Source organism: Lynx canadensis, chromosome B3 (assembly GCF_007474595.2).
Source record: "Lynx canadensis isolate LIC74 chromosome B3, mLynCan4.pri.v2, whole genome shotgun sequence".
NCBI lineage: Eukaryota > Metazoa > Chordata > Mammalia > Carnivora > Felidae > Lynx > Lynx canadensis.
Window position 1 is genome coordinate 50,373,456 of NC_044308.2, and position 27,746 is coordinate 50,401,201.

Below are 27,746 nucleotides of genomic sequence, written 5' to 3' on the forward strand. Positions count from 1 at the left end.
TGTGATTAATGTGTGTGGTTCTGGTAGTCTGAATTGCAAAGTTCCAGATATTTCACATAGAAATCTTAGTTTCATGGTGCCTGGGGCCTGTGGTAAGAATAGTACAGGCCACTTGTGTACTGACCTAAGAAGTGAACCATCAGGAAGTAGGTATTGAATTCCAAACAGCTGAACTGTAAGTAAATTTTTGAAAGGAACCAGTTTAAGGGTTAAGCACTGCCTACATTGAATTTGTGTTCATAGTGTAGTGCATACCCCTGTTTATATGTGTGTGAGTCTATGTGTAATTAAACATTACAAAGAATATGTACCATAAATTTTAATAACTTATATTGGCACTTGTCCTGTTTATGCTTCAGTACCAGAAGTCCTGCAGGACAGAAGGTTTTTCATTTTGTTAACTTTCTTAAGCCAAATGTGGGAAGTAAGTTTGGCATCTTTTTCCCTCTCTTATCTTTGACATTTTTTTTTAATTTTTTTTTCAACGTTTATTTATTTTTGGGACAGAGAGAGACAGAGCATGAACGGGGGAGGGGCAGAGAGAGAGGGAGACACAGAATCGGAAACAGGCTCCAGGCTCTGAGCCATCAGCCCAGAGCCCGACGCGGGGCTCGAACTCACGGACCACGAGATCGTGACCTGGCTGAAGTCGGACGCTTAACCGACTGCGCCACCCAGGCGCCCCTGACATTTTTAATAAGACTAGTTAGATACTATGAAGTCATAAGAGGAAACATACTAATCTACTCTAAAGATTTATAGCATGATTAATCACCATATTATTTGTTATTTCAGAAAAGAATGCCTATTTGGGGGAAACATTTAACTCAGTGTGGCACAAACAGTAATGCACATATCCCTAGGTGATATTTGAGATCATTTTGGGGGATATACAGGCAAGCTTTTTTTGATAATTGCTTATTCATCTTAACCCTTGTAACTGTACATGAAGGTAGTAATTTCATGAAAATTCTTATTGACAAAGATATCAAATACAAAAATAAGTGAACTAAAAACAGAACATGAATATGACAGAAATCAGGACAATCATGCATGAATCTTTGAAGACTAGAAAACTGTTTTTATAGGAAAGATTTACTTCTTCATTACAAAGTTCAGATATTTGTTACTTAGGTGAAGTGATGATGTTTTGGGGGAAAAAGTATGCAAAGCTGTCTTCGTATTATAGTGTGTAGCCAGCTCTATTCTTCTTAAGAGGCCTAGCTGGGCTTTGGAGCAAGTCAGGATCACCCGTAGTCAGAGCTGTGTGTGGAGTGGGTAGATTATTCCTATCCTTCTCTTTGTCTGCATTAATTGTTACTAACTGAAGGGCACCTGGGTGGCTCAGCTGGTTAGAAGGCTGACGTTTGATCTTGGCTCTCAGGTCTTAATTTCAGGGTTGTGAGTTTGAGCCCTGCACTGGGTTCCTTGCTGGGTGTAGATCCTACTTTAAAAATAAATAAATAGGGGCGCCTGGGTGGCGCAGTCGGTTAAGCGTCCGACTTCAGCCAGGTCACGATCTCGCGGTCCGTGAGTTCGAGCCCCGCGTCGGGCTCTGGGCTGATGGCTCAGAGCCTGGAGCCTGTTTCCGATTCTGTGTCTCCCTCTCTCTCTGCTCCTCCCCCATTCATGCTCTGTCTCTCTCTGTCCCAAAAATAAATAAACGTTGAAAAAAAAAATAAATAAATAAATAAGTCACAAATTGGGATAAAGTCATTTCTCTTTGATGGATTAATACTGAGCATGGTAATTTCAATGCCTAATGAGTGCCTTCTCCTCTAATTGACAGGGAAGCACCCTTTTCCCCATCTCTGGGAGAATACATCCCAGAGTTTAGATCATGGTGAGTCCACTTTGTGACATGATCAGTCTTCCCAAATTTTTGAATGATGACTGTGTCCACTTCCCTTCTCTGTTTGTTCAAGATTCTGTCAGCATGAGGTGCTCCCTGCAGGCAGTGGCGCTCTGGGGGAAGAAGGCCCCTCCGCACAGCATCACTGCCATCATGATCACTGATGACCAGCAAACCATTGTGACTGGAAGTCAAGAAGGTCAGCTCTGTCTCTGGAATCTCTCACCTGAACTAAAGGTTAGTGAAAGTGATTAACATTGAAACAGAAAGCACTCCCAATATAAACACAATTTGATTCTTCCTGCAATGACAGTGGACGTTTTGCATGATTGTTAAGTAGGTGATTACTGAAGTAATAAATTGGTTTTACTTCTGAATTTGGAGAAAATGAAGTACTATATGATGGATCAAGATCCTATTTGAAAATTTTATTATGAATATTGCTAATCTTAGCTACCAGCTAAGTGTTATCACCCTTGAAGCTGTGCTGAGTGTTACCATTTTACATCCTGAATTATATGTTTAAGTAACTGAACTACAGACATAGAAGTATAATTCTAAAAATTATGGCTCGTTAATCTAAACAAAGGGCACCCTTGAAAACCGCTATTAACTAAATGAGTAATATCTTAATTATCTGGGTGTTTCTGTCAGTTTGGCCTTCTTGCTATTCTTTTAGTCTCTGCTTGCATGTGATTTTTAAAGATCACATCAAAAAGCTCTAAATCCACTTTACTATTGTCGTCTTCCTATCTCAGAACCTGACCTCACCTAGGTTTTGGCCCATTGATTGGCAATTAATTGTCCCTGTCCCAAGTCATAAACATTTAACATATTGGAATAGATATTTGCTTAGTGCTAGCAGCCTCTAGACCCAATTTGAACATTTAAACTAATTATGTACTTAAAGTATACTGCCCTCATTAAGAAGCCTTTTAAAGATCAAAGACTATTTTTAGCCTTTAAAGTTTGTCACTTTAAAACCTAAATTAACAATTAATTGTAATTCTATTTTATAGTGTAATTAATTAACATCTCCCATCACGGAAGAGTTACACTGCAGGACTGCCAAGAACTGCATAGCAGAGCAGCTCAGCTCAATGTTTATGAACATCCCAGAAAGAAGGAACTGGTCTTATTGCAACAGTTGAGCTTTGAAAAAAGTGGCCCACCACATGTATTATCTCTTAGAGTTTAAACTCACACTTCTAAATGGCTTCAAATGTCTTGCTACTGTTTTTAATATTTCAGTAGAGTGGTTTCTGGCTGGAGTAGTTGTGTTATATAATAGGTAGGATGCAATAAGCTTAAGAAATTTGGAATCTTAGCATTTGTATCTTCTTACATACGTTCCTTGTATTTATTCAGCATTTATTCAACATGCATTTATTGACTACATATAAGTTAGGCAGTACGCTGTGTACCTTGGTTCAAACACGAGAAGACTTGGTGCTGGCCATCAAAGGGGCTGCAGTGCAGTAAAGGAAGGATATTGGCTAATGCTGTGCATTTATGTGATAATACAAGGTACTCTGAGTACCTTGATGGCTGAGGGATTTAGATTTAAAAAATTAACTAGCAAGAACTAACACCATGTGCTAATTAAAAGCAGTGGCAAAATTAAGGGATTTTGAGATGATTTATGCAAGAAGATGACATAATACTATATTATTATATTTGTGATTTAGACTATCATTTGGTATTAATGTCAAGGGCATACTGACGGCAGAGGGAGAAGAGATAAAGGACAGTGACTATGGTAGGAGCCTCTATGTTAATTTAGGCAAGAAAGTTTTTGAGTATGAACAAAGTCAGTGACAGAGGGGAAGAAAAGGAGATGAAAACTGGGAAGATACTAAGAAGAAAGAATGGGAGGAACTGAGCAAATGATTGGAGTGTGGGTAAATGTACAGGAACAGTCAAGGTTACCTTATAGATTTGGGGTTTGAGTGGTGGGTGGGACTGGTGGTGTGATGGTGTCCTGTATTTGTATAAGGAATAGAGATGATTAAAGAATAAGAACAGGAAGGGAAAGGAGGTGATTTAAGTTCTGGACATCTTGGAGCATCCAAGTATTTATTAGGGGATTAATAACATAAAAACATCTCAGTTTTTCCCTGTCCATGGGTGGTGGGACTGTAGGGTACCGGGAAGCTAGAGAATAAGTACCTCCCTGTCCTGGGCTTCTCAACACATGCATCCCAAGCTCAGGGTCCGACTCCCAAAGACCTCTTCGTGGGGTCTCCCAGTGAGGAGCTTCTCCAAGGTTTCATGCTAAGAACTACTTCACTTGTGTTTTCTGGTATTTTTAACACTTTTAAGCATAGAGAAAGGTGAGTTGAACATCCTTCCAGATATATTCCCTGAGTGTTGCTGTGTTCTATTTTTCTTCCTATTTAATACTCAGAAAGAAACACAACAATGACAAACTGAAGAGTAGCAATATTGTGTATAGGAAGAGAATGGAGAGATTGATCAGGTTCTAGTTCTGATATTTACCAACTATGATGTCAAACAAATGACATATTCATTGAGCCTTGATTTCTTCATCTGTGAAATGGGGGATGAGACCCTGTTCATAGTTGCACTAGTGCCTGGATATGGTGGATGCTCAGCAAGTTGTGTGTTCCCATTTGTGCTATTGGAAGCTCTTGGCATTGGGTGGGGTTGGCAACGCTTCATACAGGTAGAGCCCATGAATGGAAGTAAAGGTGCCGTGGATTTCATCATGACAATGAGCAGGTATGATGGTGGATTTTTGTTGTTGTTATTCCTCACAGCAGTTCCAGAATATGATAAAATGAAGAGATTATACCGAAGAGTAAGAGCTTATTCAACTACATGTGGGGAGTTAGTAGCAGAATGAGGACTCCATATGCAAAGCAATGGAATTCCTTTATGCTGTTTTATTCATAGTGGATTTTCTCTAGGAGAGGGAATGTCCTTGATTTGCCCCGTTTCATTGCTTAATTTGGCCTGTAATATATGGAAAGGTGTTAAATGCCTGGGGGTATGTGTTCTCAAATGTGATGATGGGGAAAGACAGTATGTTATTTTCTGAGATGGGACCTTCTGGATTTTCCAGGAAAAAGGTGGAATAAGAACTTGGGTTTTAAATGGTTCTAACCAACCACAAAACTTCTTTGTAGTACTGGAAATTTAATCTAACATCTTTTAGAGAAGTATTGCTGATTATGATAGAAATAAGATGAAGGCAGAGAACAATTGTGTTTTGAAATAATTTGTACTCATTGATATGATTTGGTTATCATCTATGGATATGTTTACGTAGTTCAGAAAAAGCATAATGAATATGAATTAATTTGGAAATAGATTATTACCCATAGGACAAGTTTTATTACAAATTTTCTAGTCATTCAAATTAAATTTTTGGTCCCTACTGACAACCTCTTCTCCATTTGAAGGGATCTTGCATGTTTCCTGTTTTGTAATTTGATTTTCACAATCTTGTTTTTTTTTTTTTAAATTTTTTTTTCAACGTTTATTTATTTTTGGGACAGAGAGAGACAGAGCATGAACGGGGGAGGGGCAGAGAGAGAGGGAGACACAGAATCGGAAACAGGCTCCAGGCTCTGAGCCATCAGCCCAGAGCCTGACGCGGGGCTCGAACTCACGGACCGCGAGATCGTGACCTGGCTGAAGTCGGACGCTTAACCGACTGCGCCACCCAGGCGCCCCATCACAATCTTGTTTTATAAAAACAAAGAGCACTGGACATCTTTCACACATGAGATAATGGAAGAATTAGCCTTCAATGCCATATTTTTAAACTCATGTTTAAAAATCGGTGTTTTTAAATAAGAGCTTAGTTAAAATCTGACTTTTAGAGTGGAAAAATTAGTTTTTATTAGTTTTTATTTCTGAGGCAAGAAGCCACATAAGGTTACAGTAAGGTTTAATGATTACAAAAAGGGTAATGTTTTCTTTGTATTATTTTGTAAACTCATTTCTGCATTCTGAAATTTGCGCATTAACATGCTGCTATCATTTGAGGCACATTTTGTGCATAATAAACATCAACACTGACTTACTTGTATTCAAAACCTAGATGTTGTAAAACAGGTCTGGTGATTGTTTAGTTGTCAAGATGGATATAAAACCGAAAACAAAAACCAAAAAAATGTGTACGACACAATTCCTGTATCTGGGTATTTTTTTAGGGGTGCCTGGGTGGCTCAGTTGGTTGAGTGCCAACTTAGGTTCAGGTCATGATCTCACAGTTCATGGGTTTAGGCCCTGGATGGGTCTCTGTGCTGACAGCTCAGAGCCTGGAGCCTGCTTCGGATTCTGTGTCTCCCTCTCTCACTGCGCCAACCCCAACTGTGCTCTCTCTCTCTCTCTCTCTCTCTCTCTCTCTCTCTCTCTCTCTCTCTTTCAAAATAAATAAACATTAAAAAAGATTTTTTTTTATTCTGTGGATTTTCATGTGGCATAAATCAGTTTTCCTAAAATGTATGTAGAGCAAAAACATAACAGGATTTTCTAATCAGAATTATGAATAGTCACATAAAATGATGTTTATATTCTTAAGAAGTTTACAACTGTTTAAAAGCTTACCCTGATCATTTTCAGATTTCAGCTAAAGAACTTCTGTTTGGTCATTCGGCTTCTGTAACATGTTTGGCAAAAGCGAGAGACTTCTCTAAACAGCCCTATGTCGTTAGTGCTGCTGAAAATGGGTATGTAAGATGTGTGCAACTTTGTAACCATCTGTATTCTCTCTACCTTTTTAAAACCAATTAATGGGATACAGAATTCGGGAGTTGAAGGAAATCTTAGTGATTATCATGTTCCTTTTACATATAGGAAAATTTTGATCTTGAATGGTAATTTGTGTCATGATCCCAAGGAATGTGATCAGTACTATGTTTCCCAATTTAATACTCTTTTTTTTTCCGGATTAAGATCAGAATAAACACCCCAACTTGTGTATCAGGCCTTGTGGCAGCCTCCCTGTGTAAAATATACTGGCAATGCCACCTGTTATAGAATCTGAAAATGGAAAAGTCTGGGTGCTTGTCTTTTTTCAAGTTGTAACTCACTTTGAGCTCTTAAGCAAACTATCCAAGCCTTCATAGTTTTGTACAACAACTCAATAGTTATACTCCTTATGTAATACACTCGTCTGATATCACTATAGAAGAAACAGAAGAGAGGACTCAGTGGTAAGTGGGATGATGGGAAAAAAGGGAAATAGAATGTGATTTGGGTGCAGTTTCATGGAAGCAAGCTTTATTCCAATGAAATAGAACTAAGCTGTAAGAGAAAAACCTCACTGATGGAAGATCTACTGGGCTCAGCTGATGAGTTATTTGCCAAAGTAAACCCAGGAATGCAGAATCGATTCAGCATGCATTTGTGAATTAGGGATTGGATTACAGGTTGAAACAAGAGAAACCCCTCCTTTTTGTTTTTAATCTGAGAAGAAATTACATGGCTCTGAATTCTGAGAACGAAAAGAATAATGAGTGTCCACCTTGTAGAAACTTAATAGTTTAACAAAATGCTAGTGAAACAGATATCAAAGCTGTTCTCATAGCTTATAGCAAAGACATAATTGTTAAACCTAGAGAGATTGAATTTTGGATGAGGCTAAAGTGAAATGCACTGGTACATTCTTTTTTTTAACAATTGCTAGTAGCTTTCATATGCTAGGACTCCCATTCCCAGTCTAGAGAATTTGGGAGATGGCAATTTTTTATTTTTCTGAGTCTACTTGGAGAATTGAGAAAATTAATAGCTAAATGAGAAATAGCTCTGGAAAGTAATTGAGTTCCAGCTTGAGGTTTTTGCCCATAGTAGTATAGCTCCAAAAAAGAAACTAAGGTTAATGGGCATATTCTTGATGATAGATGAATTTAGCTGTATGACCCTGCAAATATGATTATTAAAGAGCCAAAGAGTCTGGTTTGGTCTTTCTTTTCCAAGATGATTTGAATTTTCTAGAATTCTGTTCCTTCAAGATGCAAAACTTAGCCTGCATCTGTGAGATACTTTTTAGGTAGTATCTATATTTCAGCTGTTGCATACTTAGCAAATCTTGGTTTAATCTGCTGGAAGTTATTAGTGTACTAGGCTTGGTCCATTATGCCTCAAACAATGACTTTAGCTTTGAGTAGACGTGGGAATGACTGTGGACTTAGCATTTCTGCTTCCAAGTTGATCAAAGAGGCACAAAATTGCTTTGACTTAGTATTTCATTTTTCCCCCAAAGTATGATGTCATCAATAGGCATAAATCCTAAGATTCAGGAATCCCAATGAATCCCAGGATACATGAAAGGAAATAGATACCTGGAGGCCTGATGTTGAAACAGACAATGCCAGAGAATGCCAGAGAAAAAGAAAATCCTGAAAGGAGTTAGTGGGAAAAAGCAGATTTATAAAGGAATGTAATTAAGCTGACTTCTCAACAGTAAAATGGAAACTAGACAGCAGTGAAATATCTTCAAAAAGCTGAGAGAAAATAACTGCCAACTTAGAATTGTATCTCTAGCGAAAATGTCTTTTAAAAAAATAAAGTCACAATAGGCATTTAAGACAAATGTTAAGCATTTATTAAGTATTTAAGTAATTAGTACTTAAGTATCTATATTATAAGTATTAATATAATGCTAACTATTTAAGTAAGTATTTAAGACAAATACTAAGAATGTTCACTGCCCATAGACCCTCTATAAGCACCAGAATTGTAAATGACATTCTTCAGTAGAAAACACAATGATTTCATACAGAAGAGCTGAGATGGAAGAAGGAATATTGCAAAACACACACATTTTAGAAAATGCAAATAAATATAGATTAGAAGACAATAATGTTTATATATACCTCCCACCCCCCCACCGCCATATATACACACAATCTATAAATATGTCAATTCTAGTCAACAATCACATAGGATAGTGTAGTGATCAGATTCCACATGTTCTTGTTCTAGAGGTGGGTAAAGATGTTGAATAACTTTAGGCTTTAAGCTAGATGTACAAAAAAAAAAAAAAAGCTAGATGTACATATTTCCAGGGTAGCTGCTAAAAGAACAGATAGAAGAAATCAAAATAAAAGAAATAGAATACAGAACTTCCAATTTGGAAAAGAAAAATAATGTTATTTAATCCAAAGGAGACAAAATAAATGGGGCAAATAGAAAGCACAGAATAATGTAGTTGAGATAAATCTGACTAAAACCATAATCTCAACTGAGACCGAGCCCTCTAGTTAAATCACATAGATGGTCATACAATTTAAAAGACAAAAACAGCATAAGGACATAGAAAGGTTAAAAGTAAATGGATGGAAAAAAGATTTACCAGATGAATAATGACCAAAATGTTGATATTTGCTATGTAAATATTTTGTTAATAAATACATGTAGTTAATAAAACCTTAAGGCAAAAAAAAGCCTTGGCATTGATAAAGGGGGTTATTACTTATTAAAAAAACTTTTAATCACAAGCGAGAAGTAAGAAAGTTGGGCAAGTACCCAGTCTTAGAGTCTTCCAGGGCAGTGCTTCTCCAACCTGAGCTTGCAGTAGGACCACTTACAGAGCTGGTTTAAATAACAGACTTCTGGCCCCACTTCCAGAGATATGGGTTCAGTAGGTCCAGGCTAAGGTTCAAGAACTTGCATTTCTAACACGTTTCCTGGACAATGCTGATGCTGCTTGTTCAGAGAACACATCTGGTATAGTGAGTACTGAACATGGGGGCAGTGAGAGAAAGTGTGATGTCAAGAATGACTTGGGAAACTCATTGGTGATGATACCATTCACTGAGAATAGAAAACTAAGGCAGGCAGATGTTTTGCTTCATTGTGAATATGAAGAGTGTGAAGTCTTGCAAGTCATTTAGGTAGAGACATCTAATAGCCAGTTGTGTATGGAAATGTAGAGCTCAGTGAATTGGTCTGGGATTCCAACATCATATGGGTGCTACCTGAAGTGATGGGTAGATAATTCACCCAGAGAGAGTGCGAAATATGAGATGGTAAGAAAGCCTAAGACAAAACTAAGGGAAACCAGCATTCCAGAAGCAGAATGGAACCTGAGAATGCCAATGAAACCCTAAAAGTATAATGGAAGATAAAAGAGAGTTTGAAGAACGTAAGGGACTTGGATTCAAGATGGCAAACCATGTTTATCTCCTCTCCCTCTAGATGTTTTATTAAAATTATAATCGTAACAACTTTATAGGCAAATAAATATAAGAATAAGCATGGACCAAAGAAAATAGTCTATTTCTGAAAGTAGAAAAGTGGATATAAGAGTGGTGACTGATCTGCTTATCCACTGGATGAATTTTTATTGAGCTGCTGAGGTAGAGATACAGATTGAGTAAAAAGGGGGGGGGCTTTTCTTAAGGAAATCAGTGGGAATTTAACAATTTTCTAATTTTATATGTTGCAGATACTTTCCTCTGTGTTCCTCTTTTAACTGAAATTAAAAAAATCAAAATTTAAAATTTTGGCAATTGTTAAACAATTTTTTTGAGTTAAGCTTCCTTTTTAATTGAAGATGATTTAATCTATGTAAAACGTTGGTAACAGTATTTCAAAAGGAAAAGAAGCACACATTTTAACAGTTAATTTTCCTGTGTTCTTATTAAATATGTAACTTGTACTGTCCAGCTAAAATGTCAATGCTATTTTTGAAACACAACACATTTGCTTTCTTTTCTTAAAAAGAACTGCTAAGCATAAGAGTCATTTTTGCTTTGTGGTATTTTTGTATATATATTTTCTTACTTTAAGATAGAAAATAAATAATAAGCAACAATAGGGAAAACATTAGAATCCAAGAGAAACATTGGTATCATGGAGAGAGCTTTTACTGATACAGGCTCCACCTTGGAAATGGGATTTTTTAGCATGGCTTGATGTCTGTCCTAGCCACAGTATTTTTAAAAAGTTCCTCTGATAACTCTCATGTATAGCCAGTTGAGAACCACTGTTTAGAGATAGCCTTATCTAAAACAGATTAATGAGGAGCTTGCAAACCTACATTGGGACTCCAACACAGAGCCATGGAATAGAATCTCTATGATATTTTTGAAATATGCACAGGCGATGTACAGCTAGAGTTGAGAACCATGTTAATAAACTCCAATTCCTTATGAGCTAAACTTTTATATTAATAGTGACTTAAAGTTCTATTTTTTTTATCTTTGACACTTTTTTTTTACCTTTGGATATATATTTCAATTTCTACCTTTTTTCCTAGTTTTATTTCACACACACACACACCACACACCACACCACACACACGTGTGCACATTTTCCCTTTGTTTTATTGAGTTACATGAGTTTTCATATGCCTCAAATCCTTTTTGAATACGTTTGGATATAAACAAGAGAAAAACTATGGATATTTGTGTTATATCTAGAACATGATTTCTCACCTCATTACCTAAGGACATTTTGGAGCAGGGAGAATTCTTTGTTGTGGGGCCCTCCTGTGCATTGCTGGATATTTAGCAGCATTCCTGGCCTTTCCCCACTAGATGCCAGTAGTGTGTTCCTGGTTGTGACAACCAAAAATCTCTTATCATTGTCGGATGTCCTTTGGGAGACAAAATCGCCCCAGGTAGAGAACCACTGATTTAAAGATTGATTTCCAGTGTTTGGCCAGAAAAACAAAAAGGCTGGCAAACACCAAATGCATCTAGCATTTACTATGATTAATTCGTATCTTTTGCTTCTTAATAGCAGCTTCTCCCTTAAAGCTAATAAAGCTATCCTTAATTTTTTCATGGAAAGTTTTGCTTATGTGTTGGAAGTGTGAAAACTGAAGAATATTACCAAACAACTCTAAAACAGCCATTCTGGTTTTTGTGAACTGAAATCACATAGATTTAAATTGCCCTGTACTTGGATGCATTTTATCACTGTGTTTCCTAATGGTATGTACATCTTTGTAACATATATGCAACCAAGTCAGAGTTTTGTAAACAATTAGAATTTTCTAAACATGCAGCAGCAAGTGTGATTTCAGCATTTCAGGGTAAGCAAAGAAATAAACCATTATCAATTATAGACCAAATATAGCCTCTTGGTGGCACTGTTTATTTTTATAAAAATGATACCTCGGCTCCAGAAGATGCAGCCCTTGATGCGTTATGCTTTTCAGAATATGTAGTTTAAGTTCAGTGAAATAAACCATTTTCAACAGGATGCAGTTTCCATGGAAAGATTGTTGTACTGTCACTCTAACAGACTGTGATAGCTGTATCCACACAATTTTTTTAGGTCAGGTTGGTGCTAAGGTAAGGTCTGTAGGCTGGCGGCAGGGTGTAATTACCCAAACAAAAAGACACAGATACAGTATGTCATCCCTGCTAATGACACCAACATTTTCTTGCTCAGTAATCTGTAACAAAAAGCCACATAAACGATCAGGTTGCATTTAAGTGCAGCACTACAGAAAAACTTGGTGGCACAAAAATTATTTCAGCCAATTGACTGGAAATGACAGAGAATAATACCAAGTTATCTCTGCTAGGGAGATGTGTGTTTGGAATGTCACGAACGGACAGCGTGTGGAGAGGCCACACTTACTTAGGAACCTGCAATACACCATACAACAACACATCACCACAAACACACACACAACTGTGTAGTACATTCAGTCCCTTCAGAACATTTCTGGATTCTACAATTCCTTTAGAGCATTTTCTAGGCACACATTTAAAGAAATGTCTTTGGGGGGATATTCTTTTCTTTAATTTTCTTTTGTCCCTGAAATAGAACATTGTCAGTTATCATCTGTTACTTTGGCATTTTCCCCCCAAAGTTAACTATTCAAGAATTGTTTTCCTGATTCTTCCTTTATTTTTGTGTCTTTCTAACATAGGTACATTTGAAAGACAGTTTTTTTTTCTTAGTTACACTCCAAACACACACACACACACACACACACACACACACACACACACAGATACACACGTAGAAAGATTCGGTTTTAATGACAAATTATTTTATAAAAGCAAAAAAGGTTTTCTTGTCTTTAATTTTAACTATTTTTAGGTGGATAGGTTCTTAATTTCTGAATTTCTTATTTAGGAAAAGAGAGCAAAAGGTATAGCCATACCTTTATTTCCTAGTATTTAAAAGAGATTTTACCTTTTGGTAGATGGACTCCCAGCATACAGGTAAGGCAGTTGCATTATACCAATGGTGGTGACAGTGTTTTTTAATGTTTTACTCATTGCTTTTAGCATTGAGGATTTGCACTGCAATATTCACAAACTCCTTTCTGGTGCCAAAATCTTAATAGTGAGAGAGTCTGTCTGGAGTAGAATGTGTTACTCAATCTTTGATAAAAGCTGTTCTCAAAACTTTCTTGGCACTAGAATTCCTCACACACTCTTCAAACATTTGTTTCTTATTAACATGAAGCAATGTTGCCAGAAGAACCTGATTTTTGTTGCTATTTCTACATAGCATTCTAGAAATAAACAATTGTGAACTTTCTATGATTGGAATAAGAGTCATTCTTCCTAAAAAGATCCCCCTTTCTCAGGAAAAATACTGAAATACAAAGGAGACTCAAGCCCCAAATCAATACTTTAGCAATGTGGAATCATTGAACTAAAAGAAATTTAACTTGCTATTCATTCAAGTAAATAGCTTCATTGAATAGATGATAAAACTAAAATCAGAGGAGTCTTCACCATAGCCCAAATTCTGTTAATTGCTAGTGATAATTAAACTCTGGCTTTGAATTCCATTTCCATAGTATTACCATGCTCCTTCCGGATGACAGGGGAAGGCTGGCTTTTGTGTTGTGGAGAATATCAAGATGTTCTTATCATCGATGCTAAAAGTTTGGCTGTTATTCACACTTTTATATCATCTCAGTCTCCTGATTGGATCAACTGCCTGTGCATTGTACACTCCATGAGAATTCAAGGTAATAGTTGGGTCTTACAGAACACTAAGAGAATGCATATAAAAAGATCACTTTTGAACTATGTGTTGAGCTACTGGGCAAGAGCTCAGAATACTTCTTTATGTTTACCTGTTGGTGGGGATAGTTCTCTAAGCCAAATAAAAAAACTGAGAACACCCAAGCCAATGGTTCAAGTCGTTAGAAAGTCAGCAAGAGGTCAAGATGAAATGAAAAGAGGAGACCGTGTTTCCATGACCCAGTTCATCGGTACATTTCAGGAGTGACAAGCAGGCATTTGTGGTGGATTAGCAAGACGCTTGGAACTTTTGCTTTGCTGTGTCTTCTGGATGTAGTAAAGAAGATAATTCGATTTCTGTAATGAGGGAAGGTTGGCTCCGTACTTATTTCTGAAATAAGAAGATGTAATGTTGACAACATAATCATTTGCAATGTGGCTCTGCTTTTAGTGGCTCTCTATTTAGTGGCTCTCTATTACATGGGGGTCATTTTGACATTTTGAAACAAACTTAAAATGTGATCTAAAATGTTTATTTATCAGAAAAATAACCCTAAAGTTGAATATGTTCCACCTACGTAACTCTATATAATCCTTAAATGACTGTGAAATGATCTCTACAGCAACCACTTATAACAGTGGTCAACTTTTATGTGACCTTTATTGTTTTTACAGAAGATTCTCTCTTGGTGGTATCAGTAGCTGGTGAGCTCAAAGTATGGGATCTCTCTTCATCTATCAACAGCATTCAGGTTGGTTTGTGAAACTCTATTCTTTATTCTCCAATTTCAAGCATATTTATTGTTTTTTTTTAATTAATTATAAAGGTGTTACCTGCTCATTGTTAAGAGTTCAAATAATGTAGAAGTATATAAATTTTACCTCTGTGTACTCCCCCCATCACTCCTCTAATTGGTAACAATTAGACTGTCTCCTTCCAACCTGTTCTCAGGGCATATACAAATGTTTTTATGGGCACGTGCATGTACACACACACACACACACACACACACACCACACACATTGATTACATTTTAATAAAAATAAAGTCCATCATAGAAGAATATCTTTCTGACCTTACAGCAGAAAGACCCCCTTTCTTCTGAGTGTATGTGAGCAGTGGCAGGAAGATGACTGTGAACAGCTGGGGTCACATGCACTGGGAGTTGAGTATATTCACCTGTTCCTGCATCAGGCTACAATTTGAGGTGGTGGGCAAAAAAACAGTCATATTCTATATGCTGATGATAAAATTGTTTCAGCTGCCCCATGCTCTGAACTCTCCTTTGGAATTTCTTGGAAATTCCTAGAGGAAGCCTAGGAATTGTGTTGCCATAATGAGCCCAAGAAACACACACCAGCATCATCAGAAACTTACTGTGAATATGGTATTCTAGATGTTCTGTGTTGGCCATGCTTTTGTTTTTCAAAGTACTTATTCATTTTCTTTTTTAGCAGTTAAGGTACTGCAGTTGTTTTTTTTTTTTAATATGTTACTTTTTTTTTTGTTTTGTCTTTCCACCACATCTGAAAATGAAAACTTATTCCTATCTTTACATTCTCAGCATCCAGCACAGTGCCCCACAGAATGCTTGTAGGAATGATTATATATGAGGAATCCTTTAATCCAAGTGGGTTTCCTGTTCATGGTTTCTCTTGTGAAGTGATTTCTTAGTTCAGGGAACTCAAAGGAATCAGGTAGTTGTTTTCTGTTTTTTTTGTTTGTTTGTTTTTTATAAAAATGGTCTGATCTACTTCAGGTGTACAGCAGAGCAAGTCATGTATAAATTACCTAGAACCGGCACTAAAGTGTTCTCATTCCTTCTGAAGGAAAAACAAGATGTCTACGAGAAGGAATCCAAATTTCTGGACTCACTGAACTGCCGGGCAATACGATTTTGCACATATACGGAGAGACTTTTATTGGTGGTATTTTCTAAATGTTGGAAGGTATTATAAAAATGACACGATAAATTGAATTAGTTGTCTTTTATGACCCATTTGTATCAATTTTCCTCTCCCTGCACTCAGCTGTTTTGCTTCTCAGGCTATTATATATAAAGTAGATCCCAATTTTATTAGTAACAGACCATAACAATAATGAGCATTTATCTCTGGATTACTTTAAAAATTTGATGCCTGAACTTTAAAATTAAAAAGCAAACTAAACCCTTTCATCTACATACATTGATTTATTTATAGGCTTTGTTCCTTTTCTGCATAGTTGCTATATTCATTTTTAGAGAATCTACTTTCTTATGAGTATATTCACTGATCTCTCCATCAAGAAAGAAGAGCTAAGTTATTATCATTTGATAGCATCCCTTTTTCTTTAATGTTTCATATAACTGGCCCAGCTAACAAAACTACAGTATCTTACTTATAGTTGATACTATATTTTTGAACAAAAATATAAAATATGTAGTGTATCAAAATGTTTCTGCTGTGTAAACTTTTTGTGTAACAAATTTTTAAAAGTTGAAGTTGGACTACCATATAGAAGGAAAAATTAACATATAAATTTTGGGATTTTTGGCTTCTGTGCTTAATGGGCACATTCTGGAATGGTATAAAGTTTATTCATTAAACCTACCTTAGGATAAATGAAAAAATAAGTACTAGTAAAAAATTATCTTGGTGCATGAGTACAGTGTGTCCTGTTATTAATATCTAATATATTGTTGCATTAACACTGCCATCTAAATAGTCTTGATAAGCATAATTTATCTTTCATCTCATTGACAGATTAGATTAGAAGCTTTTGTTAATGTACATCATTAATTTTGTATTTTAGGTTTATGACTATTGTGATTTTTCCCTTCTGCGGACCGAAGTTAGCAGAAGTGGGCAGTGTTTTGCTGGGGGAGAGGTGCTTGCTGCTCACAGAATCATCATCTGGACAGAAGATGGTCACAGTTTTATCTATCAGCTGCTGAACAGGTGGGCTCAGATGGGAGCGGCATACAAAACATTCAGGTAGAAAATGAACTTTGGGAGGTTTATTATGGAAAAATCCCTGCATGCTGCCCATGATCAAAAACCAGAACAAAACAACTTTGGCACTAGAAGATTTACTCTGGGCTTGGGAGGCTTCAGCCTTTGTATGAAACAGCAGGGGATGAAGGAATGAGATTAACCATGTATAACTTGTACAGCTGGTGCTGGGTTTTCAAAAAGTCACTTGTAATTATTAACCCAACAATTTCTAACTAGAGTTTAGAAACTTGAATGGTACCATCCGGCTTTTGAAAGTGGGAGGAGGAAAAAAACGAATAAAGAACCTCAAAGTTCTCAACTCTGCTTTTTATTTTTCACCATGCAGTGGGCTTTCAAAAAGCATATACCCTGCTGATGGAAGAGTGCTTAAAGAGACCATTTATCCTCATTTACTGTGCTCTACTTCTGTGCAGGAAAATAAGGTAATGCAAGGAGAGAGTGACTGCCTCAAAGCTGCTTCACTCTGCGTCTTAGATAAGTGTTGCTTTGTCTGTAACAGAGAGTCAGACTTGAAAAAATTGAATGGAAGAATCACATGAAAGTTGTCAACGAGAAAATCAAATCTAATTGTTAATGGGTACTGAAGAGAAAACTTTGCCTTCGAAAAAAATTTAAAGCTGGAGTAACTAAATGATATATATTTGTTATAGAAAAATTATGAAAGTTAAAATTAAAATTAAAAGTTAAAAGTGGAGGAACTAAAATTCATAATTTTGCCACCATAAATATTCACAAGGAATATATTTTATGTATTTACTTATTTTAATGGGAAAATTTTCAAATATTTAAAAAGTTTCAAGAATAGTACAATGATCGCTCATCTACCCTCCATCCTCTACCACCACTCATCTACCAATTGTCAACATTTTGCCATATTCATTCTCTCTCACTCTCTCGCCCCCACCCCCCACCTTGCCACACACACACATTGTTCACTGACCCTTTGGAGAAATTATTTGATATGAAGTTATTAACATTTTGATGTGTCTACTCCAGTTTTTAAATTTTATCAAATGGTTTATATCCTGCTTTTTTAATCTCAATATTATCGTTTTCGCTTATGTTTAGCTATTCTTCTGAATAAATTTTCTTGGTAAAACAAGTATAATTGTGAGTCCTGGCAGACTTGAGGATATAATTGTGTCTTTTACTTGACTGAATTTTATCTTTACACTCTATGAAGTCTGATCATTTAAAGTTGTTTTATTTAGTAGTGCTAACCAAAATGAGGTTTGTTCTTGCTGTTATGATTGTTAACCTGTGGACTTAGTCATCAGTTAATTATCCAAGGAGGTATTTCATGGAGGATAAGGACTTTGGATTACTGACGTGTCAACTAAGGAAACGTTATTTTTTTTACGGACTGATGGTTTGCTTAATTTCGCAGTTTAGCCACTGGAGAACCTATAGTTCTGTAATTGTACCTTTAACATATCTATAGGGTTTTGTTGCAAAAACTTGATTAAAAAACTGCCAGCCCAAAATTAGAAATCTAAGTGCCACTGGGGCACAGGCAAACTTCAGAATTGTGGCATCAAACACTATTTCTAAAGTCATCTGTGAGTGGCAATGGAGTCTTGCTTCACTGTTGATTATAAGAGCAGTAGTGTGGCTTACTTAGAAAAGCATTTTTAGTTATTTTGTAAAGGACCTGCCTGCCCATTCTTTCCTTTAGCACCAGAATGCACTTTTTATAAAGCAGTTTTCCCCAAAAGCTAAAATGTAGGTAGTATCCTTTAAGATCTTCTAGTCGATTCCACATATTGGTGCTGAAGAAAAACACAGCAATTGCAAATTAACTTAAAAAGATACTAACCTTAGGGGAAGCCACCTTATTTTGTTCCTCAAAATATGAAGACATAGATCTATGGATTGTCTATCAATAATTTTTAAATATTCTTTTTTTTAAGTTTATTTTTGAGAGAGAGAAAGAGGACACATGCTATTGAGGGAAGGGGAGAGAGAGAGAGAGAAAATCTGAAGCAGGCTCCAAGCTGTCAGCACAGAGCCTGACGCAGGGCTCAAACTCACGAACCACGAGATCATGACCTGAGCTGGAGGTGGCTGCTTAACCGACTGAGCCACCCAGATGCCCCGCCAACAATTCTTGTTTAGACAATGACAGTTATTTATCTTAAACATGGGAAATACTAGGAAGCCAGTGAAATATGAATAGAATAATCGGAAACTTAAAGAAGCTAGTCTACCCACCCTCACGCTCTTGCTTGCCCTTTGTCCAGCCAGAAGTTAAAGTCTGACATTGTTTTCCTTATTCAAAACATCGCCAATATTCACTAACTATAAGATTTCTTAATCTCTCCTGAAGTTAGAAGGTAACATCTTGATGGGGTGGGAGATAAGTTTGATGAGTACAAGGAGCTTAGAAAAGGGTATTCTATAAATATGTAGTTAAGTAGACTCTTCTTTTGGAATGGCACCAATAGACATAAATCTCAGTGTGTAACAGTAACATGTTCCCACAGTTACCATTTGTGATGTTCAGAATATATCTGCTGATGGAGTTGTAGTAGCAAAATGAGACTCGCCCTTCCTTTCAGTAGCTTTGTGAGAGTCTCCCAAGGTTCTAATGACAGCTGATGATCACTGAGGCCTGTGGCAGGGGTCCTGGTTGTTGAGATAAGGTACTGGCTTTCAGAGTCTTAGCTGTGGAGTAACTCTGCAGTGCTGAGTTAAGGGGTAGTTGAGGCAGAGATAGCCTGAGGATTGCATGTAAGGAATTTGGGTGCATGAACTAAGAGTAATAACGATGATGCTGATGGGTAATTTTTTTTTTTTTAGTGCTTGTTATTATCAAATATACACACTCCTCCATTTACATGCATTCCCACCATGGCCTCACTTTGCAAATCATGTTCAGAAAGGTTAATTCCTAGGATTTGAACCTGGGCAGTTTGGCCCAAGTCTGGCAGTTGGACTTTGGAGCAAGTTTCTCAGTTGTTCCGAAAAGTGGATAATAAGAATGGTTCATAGGTACTGAGTATGTGCCAAATGCAGGGCACCATTCTAAGCACCTCACCTTTATCAATTCATTAATCCTGACAGCAATCCTATAGAGTAGGTGTTTTTACTGGCCTTCTTTCACATTTAGGGAAAATGAGACACAGAGAGGTTAAGTAAATTGTCTAAATCAAGTAATTGGTGCTTTTAATAGAGTTAGTATGTGCTAAAACCAGGAGTTGAACCCAGGCAGTTAACTCAAGAGAATTTGCTGGGGTTTTTTGTTGTTTTGTTTTTGTTTTTTAATGCTTAATTTATTCTGAGAGAGAAAGAGAGAGGGAGCAGGGGAGGGGCAGGGAGAGAGGGAGAGGGAGGATCCCAAACACCAAACAGGCTCCATGCTGTCAGCACAGAGCCTGATGTGGGGTTCAGTCCCATGAACTGTGAGATCATGACCTGAACCACAATCAAGAGTCAGATGCTTAACCAATTGAGCTACACAAGTGCCCCGAGAATTCGCTCTTAAGGGCTACTTTATTACCTCCTGCAGGGCAGGTGTTCCTTGTGATACACCCTGGGTACTGTGGTGACAAATCAGAGTTCATATGGTAAGGGGCTCTGAGGGGAGTGTCCAAGTGAATAGCAGAATCAGAGAAGGATACTGCAAAGGACGAGGGCAGAGGTGACAAGGTGTGGGTGTGAGCAAGTGATGAATGGCAGTGGCATAGTAGGTACAGAGGGAAACAGCAGCACCGGAGCATATGCTGTTGGGGGAAATGAGGCATGCTGCCTGCCACCAACCACAGGAACTGAGTAACGGCTCAGCTTCTCTGTATCAAAATCATGAGGGAGTGGAACTAGTCAGTTCTAAGGTTCTTCAAGGTCAAGAGAGTTTGAGAAGCTAGTTTGCTGGTTTACCCAAATTGTATTGACACAGTTTCTAACACCTACAAAAGTGATGGATTGAGAAGTATAAGACTTGAAAGTGCCTTCTAAATCTGTAGAAGCAACTTCCTAGGAGCTGTTTTCTCCTCTGCAGTGCTCTCATGTTGGAGGACTACCTTGGTTGTATGCTCTTGGATTCCTTTCTTCCTCTCTTCCTGTCTTAGTTTTCTTTTCTCCATAACAGGAATAATGGCAGTGTTTACTTACTCTGTAGCTTTGTTGTGAGGAATAAATATAGCAATGCTTTGGCCTTTAATACTCCTCAGATACATTACAGAACTTTTCCAATAATACATCAAAGTCCTGACCTTCAAACATATTTTCTAATGAGGAACTATCTGTCACTTTCTTAGACTTCTTTACTTCTAGCACCAGCAGTTGGCTTTCTTTCCAGGGTGACTTTTCTTTGTACATCAAAAGAAGTTTTTGTTTTTATAATCTCTTAATCCTTTTGATGCCTTGTTCATAATCTCTATATGTAAGTCTGCCCAAAGAACATCTGCACTGCACTCAGGCACTAGAGACTCTAGACCCATTACACTGATAAAAGCATGTCTTCCAGAACTCTGGTGCTTAATATTCATACTCTGCCTCAGCAAAATTATAACCTTATGTACATAAATATATATTAAATAAACTATAACTATATACTTAATTATATTAGTTTATTTGTTTATTTACTTGTTTATTTATATGGACTCATTTTTATTTCTGATCTCCTAGAATGTTTAAAATCAAATACATTAAATATGAAAAGTAGTTAACAGAAAGTTGAAAGCATGTTAATAACACAAAATTACCACACATATATTACTTGTTGCTATTGTAATTGACAATGGAACTTAAGGGACCATAAAGAAATCAGGCCTCCTTAGTGGACAGTAGGGTATGGTCATGAAGACATGGACTCTTTGCTGTCTATAACACTTTAGGTAAATCAACCTCTCCACTCTCAGTTTATTCATTTGGGAAATGGAGACAATGATAGTGCCAACCTCAGAGAATTAATGTGAGGATTATTTAGCAGAATAAATGTAAAGCCTCTAACATTATGTGTAATACAGACACAGAATATTAAGTACATGTTAAATAGTCTTAGTAACTCTCTGAAGTCTAGCTGTGGACTTTGCTTATTTATAATTTTTTTTTTGTCTTGAGTAAGAGGTAATGTCACTTAAGTTACCTGAAATTTTTGAAAGATCAGGAAGCAAATGGAAACAGTTCAGTTAATCTATGAAGTCTTGTTCCTCCATTTGAAAATAGTGGTTGTCATTTTATATTCAGATATTTTTTTCTACATAAAAGCTAACTTTTTGTTTTGGACCAGGGCCTTTCCTTTGTTATGGGCTACATGAATGAAAGGAAAGAGCCTTTTTATAAGATACTATTCTCTGGAGAAGTCTCGGGAAGAATTACTTTGTGGCACATTCCTGATGTTCCTGTATCCAAGTTTGATGGCTCTCCTAGAGGTAAGACAGTTTCTAATCTATTTCTAATCACATGTCTTCTGAGAACTAGTTTATAATTAACTCAGTGTTTTTTCTCATTTGAGTAACATGAGGCTACAAATAAGACAAATTTTCTCATGTACCACACTATGCATTAGGTGCCAACATAAAAGGAGGTATAAACATGATGTTTCTAGATCTTATACAATACAACCGATACAATTCAAATTAACATCAATTTAACAGGAATGATGTTTTATTCAAATGAAATGGATGCTTATATATGGATGTAGGATAAGTTGACATGCCATACTCATGTTTTTGAATTTGTCATGCCCATATCCTGTACCCTTTACAACCAGTTCCTCTATTGGTATTATTACAGCTGCTTGGAACAGGAGGGACAGATATAAACTTGGCCACTAAACCACTTGGCTCTTTGAATGATTAGATGATTTAGCATTTGCTTATTTTCATTTTTCTTAGAATACAAAACTGAAGTCATTAAAGGAAACATTATTGTGGAGAACCTTCAAGCTCCTGAGACTTAGGTATTCCAAAATGAGGAAGCCCATCTTACTCTTTTCCCCTTACTCCCAAATCATTAAGTCATCTGTGAATCATTGTCTTGGGCACAGCAGAAACACAGCCCTCCACATTTGAATTCCAAAGCACAACTTTCTGTTACTTAACAAATTCACTGGCATAATTTTAAGGTTCTTTGTCCCAAATGTTTTCAAAACGGTTCCTAATAGTCCTAGGTTAATAAGAAAATGGCCAAAAAAAAAAAAAAGATTTAGAACCTGGTATGGTGTATGGAAAAGTTTCTTACAAGTTCAATTTTAAGAATTAAAATGTATACCGTGCCCCTGCTAAGGCCACCTAATGGTTGCCCTAGGATTTCTCATGTATGTTCCACCGCCAGCAGTGGAATTTAAGGAAGCATTTATGTAACCTTCTTTATAATTAGAACAATAGAGAAGAGAAGCCAAGATGGCGGAACAGCATGGAAGTTTTTTTTGTGTCTCGTGTGAATGAAATAGAGCCAGATAAACACTAAACTATCCTGCACACCTAGAAAACTGATGGGAAGATTACACAACAATCTGCACAACCTGAACCACAGAACACAGTGGCGCAGAGAGATGAACTGGGTGAGACAGAAGCCGCGGAGGGAAGAGAGTGGTTTCTGCTTGTGGAGGGAGGACGGAGATGGTGGGGAGAATACGGGAAAAGCACCCCACCACCACCACCAAAAGCAGCTGGAGAGAAAGTGGAAAAGTGGAAACAGCCGCAGGGACTGAACTAAAAAGGGAGAAAGGAGAAAGGAGAGGGGTTAAATTCCATTAAGAATGTATAAACAGGGGGAGTGCAGAGTCTGAAACTCCGCAGTTTGATAACAGCAGGTGCTCTGGTGGGAAGGTGAATCCCCAGGAGCAGAGTGAAGTCTGGGAGGTCTTTGGACCACATGAGGAGAGGCGGTTCCCCTGCTGGGAGGACTCCCCACAGGCAAAGGTCCCATCAGACCCTGGAGAACAACCATATTCGCTGGTGCTGGAACAAGGTTGTGAAGAGTGAAGCCTGGAGCCAGATATGTGTTGTGATTTTCCATAATCCCTGAAACGCTGCTGCTACATGATCATGTGAACTTTTTCTGGGCTGGGCTGTCACCCAGCGGCAGTTTCTGGGCATCAACAGCAGCACAGTCCCGTGAACTTTCCTGGGTACAGCCAGCACCTGGCCCTTACTTGGTGAGACCCTCCTGCAGAGGGGTAGAACGGGTCAAAGCTGCAGTCCCCCAGAAATGAGGGGTCAGGAAACACAGCCGCATCTGAGATAAAACTCAGGAGGGAGGTGCCACCTGGCAACCTGATGGCTTGGTAATGGACAGTGTAAAAGCAGGGAGTAGACAGAAGCCAGAGACAAAGGATGGGTGCGCCATTGCTAATCGGGGAGAAGAGAGTTCTGATACTAAAGACTGGGTAGCTGGGTGATGCCATTTTCACCCCTTCCACACATGTACATACAGACCTACATGGGCCACAACAATCCACCTGAGTAAGCTAAGCAGTGTCATCTAGTGGAGAGTGGAGCCATTTCACTAAGCCCCGCCCAACTGGGCCAAGCTTGCTCTTCAGGAATACCACACGTCTCCATGCCTGCTTAGTTTATGGACTATAAATTGCTTCATAGTCTGACTTCTAGGGGAAAATGATGTAATTTCAATCGTATTTCAGTCTGTTCACTGGTCCATCTATTCAATTTTCTTTTTCTTTTCATTTCTTTTCTTTTTCTTGAATACAGAAAGAAAAAATTATTTTATTTTCAATTTTTATTAAAAATATTTTTCTTTAATTTTTCTACTATATTTTTTACTTTTTGTAAATTTTTCAAATTCTATTTTACTCCCATCGTTTCATTTTATTCTATTTTATTCTATTCATTATTTCAAATTTTCAAACGTTTTCCTTTTTTTTTCTTTTTCTTTTTCTTTTTTCTCCCCCACTTTTTCTCTAATCTATCAAGCTCCTTTCAACACCCAGACCAAAACACACCTAGGATCTAGCATCATTTATTGATTTCTCGTGTGTGTGTGTATGTTGTTTTTAATTTTTTAATTTTAATTTGTTTTTACCTTATTCCTTTTCTTCCTTCAAAATTATGAAACAAAGGAATTCACTCAAAAGAAAAAGCAGAAAGAAACAACAGCCAGGGACTTAATCAACAGAGATACAAGCAAGATATCTGAACCCGAATTTAGAATCATGATAATAAGAATACTAGCTGGGGTTGAAAATATAGTAGAATCCCTTTCTTCAGAGATAAAAACAAAGTAAAAGCTAGTCAAGATGAAATAAAAAAAATGCTATAACTGAGCTTCAATCTCAAATGCTTGCCAAGGCGGCAAGAGTGGATGAGGAAGAGCAGCAAATCAGCGATATAGACAACAAACTTATGGAGAATAATGAAGCATAAAAAAGAGGGAGACTAAGGCAAAAGAACATGATTTAAAAATTAGAGAAATCAGTGATTCATTAAAAAGGAACAACATCAGAATCATAGGGGTCCCAGAAGATGAAGAGAGAGAAATAGGCGTAGAAGGGTTATGTGAGCAAATCATAGTGGAAAACTTTCCTAACCTGGGAAATGACACAGACATCAAAATCCAGGAAACACAGAGGACTCCCATTAGATTCAACAAAAACCAACCATCGACAAAGCACATCATAGTCTAAATCACAAAATACTCAAGGAAAGAAAGAATCATGAAAGCAGCAAGGGGAAAAAAGTCCTTAACCTATGAGGGAAGACAGATCAGGTTTGCAGCAGACCTATCCACAGAAACTTGGCAGGCCAGAAAGGAATGGCAGGATATATTCAATGTGCTAAATCGGAAAAAATATGCAGCCAAGAATTCTTTATCCAGCAAGGCTGTCATTCAAAATAGAAGGAGAGATTAAAAGTTTCCCAGGCAAAAAATAAAGGAGTTCATGAACACTAAACCAGCCCTGCAAGAAATTTTAAGGGGGGCTCTCTGAGGGGAGAAAAGCAATAAATGAATGAATGAATGCACAAATTATACATACATACATACATACATACATACATAAATACCAAAAGCAACAAAGACTAGAAAGGACCAGAGAACACCATCAGACACTCCCAACTCTACAGGAAACATAATGGCAATAAATTCATATGTTTCAGTACTCTCTCTAAATATCAATGGACTAAATGCTCTAATCAAAAGACATAGGGTAACAGAATGGATAAGAAAATAAGAGCTATCTATATGCTGTTTACAAGAGACCCACTTTAGACCTAAAGACACCTTCAAATTGAAAAGTAAGGGGATGGAGAACATCTATCATGCTAATGGTTGACAAAGCCAGAGTAGCCATACTTATATCAGACAATCTAGATTTTAAAATAAGGACTGTAACAAGAGATGAAGAAGGCTGTTATATCATAATGAAGGGGTCTATCCACCAAGAAGACCTAACAATTGTAAACATTTAAGCTCCAAATGTGTGAGCACCCAAATACATAAATCAGTTAATCACAAACATAAGAAACTCAATGATAATAATACCATCATAGTAGGGGACTTCAACACCCCACCTACAACAATGGAGAGATCATCTAAACGGACAGTCAACAAGGAAACAATGGCTTTGAATGACACACTGGACCAGATGGACTTAACATATATATTCAGAACATTTTATCCTAAAACAGTGGAATATACATTCTTCTCCAGTGCACATGGAACGCTGTCCAGAATAGATCACCGGCTGGGACACAAATCAGCCCTCAACAAGTTCCAAAGATCGAGATCATAGCGTGCATATTTTCAGACCACAATGATATGAAACTCGAGATCAACCACAAGAAAAAATTTGGAAAGATAACAAATACTTGGAGACTAAAGAACATCCTACTAAAGAATGAATGGCCTAACCAAGGACTTAAAGAGGAAATTAAAAAGTACATGGAAGCCAATGAAAATGATAACACCACAGCCCAAAACCTCTGGGATGCAGCAAAGGCAGTCCTAAGAGGGAAGTATATAGCAATCCAGGCCTTCGTACAGGAAGAAGAAAGGTCTCAGATCCACAACGTAACCTTACACCTAAAAGATCTGGGAAAAGAACAGCAAACAAAACCGAAAACCAGCAGAAGACAGGAAATAATAAAGAGTAGAGCAGAAATCAATGGTAAAAAACCAAACCAAACCAAACCAAACCAAAACAAACCAAAACAAAATAAAACAAAAACAGTAAAACAGATCAATGAAACCAGAAGCTGGTTCTTTGAAGGAGTTAACAAAATTGATAAACCACTAGCCAGTTTGATCAAAAAGAAAAAGGAAAGGAGCCAAATAAATAAAATCAAGAAAGAGGAGAGATCACAACCAACACAGCAGAAATAAACAATAAGACAACATTATAAGCAATTATACACCAATAAAATGGGGAATCTGGAAGAAATGGACAAGTTCCTAGAAACATATAAACTACCAAAACTGAAACAGGATGAAATACAAAATTGGAACAGACCATTACCAGTAAAGAAATCAAATTAGTAATAAAAAAATCTCCCCAAAAAACAAGAGTCCAGGGCCAGATAGCTTTCCAAGGGAATTCTGCCAAACATTTAAGGAAGAGTTAAAACCTATCCTTTTGAAGCTGTCCTAAAAAATAGAAATGGGAGGAAAACTTCCAAATTCTTTCTATGAAACCAGCATTACCTTGATTCCAAAACCAGACAAAGACCCCACTACAAAGAAGAACTAAGACCAATTTCCCTGATAAACATGGATGCAAAAATCCTCAACAAGATATTAGCCAACCAGATCCAACAATACATTAAAAAAATTACTCACCACAATGAAGTGGTGAATCCTACCTGAATCCCTACCTGGGATGCAGGGCTGATTCATCATATTAATAAAAGAAAAGACAAGAACCACATGATCCTCTCAACAGATGCAAGGAAAGCATCTGACAAAATACAGCATCCTTTCTAGACAAAACCCTAAAGAAAGTAGGAAAAAAGTATTATACCTTGAGATCATAAAAGCTATATATGAATGCCAATATCATCCTCAGTGGGGAATATCTGAGA

General features: G+C 37.2%; 1 protein-coding gene across 1 annotated transcript in view; it reads left to right on the plus strand.

The window, feature by feature from the left end:
- Positions 1–1,928: 1,928 nt before the first annotated feature.
- Positions 1,929–27,746, plus strand: part of WDR72 (WD repeat domain 72) — a 203,840-nt gene continuing 178,022 nt past the window's right edge. Inside the window, exons 1-10 of the mRNA XM_032593637.1 lie at positions 1,929–2,089; positions 6,446–6,552; positions 12,366–12,413; positions 12,451–12,482; positions 13,602–13,775; positions 14,446–14,522; positions 15,601–15,720; positions 16,565–16,710; positions 17,093–17,189; positions 21,998–22,139. Coding sequence (XP_032449528.1) covers positions 1,937–2,089; positions 6,446–6,552; positions 12,366–12,413; positions 12,451–12,482; positions 13,602–13,775; positions 14,446–14,522; positions 15,601–15,720; positions 16,565–16,710; positions 17,093–17,189; positions 21,998–22,139 — 1,096 coding nt within the window. The 5' untranslated portion in view covers positions 1,929–1,936. The remainder of the gene's footprint in view (positions 2,090–6,445; positions 6,553–12,365; positions 12,414–12,450; positions 12,483–13,601; positions 13,776–14,445; positions 14,523–15,600; positions 15,721–16,564; positions 16,711–17,092; positions 17,190–21,997; positions 22,140–27,746) is intronic.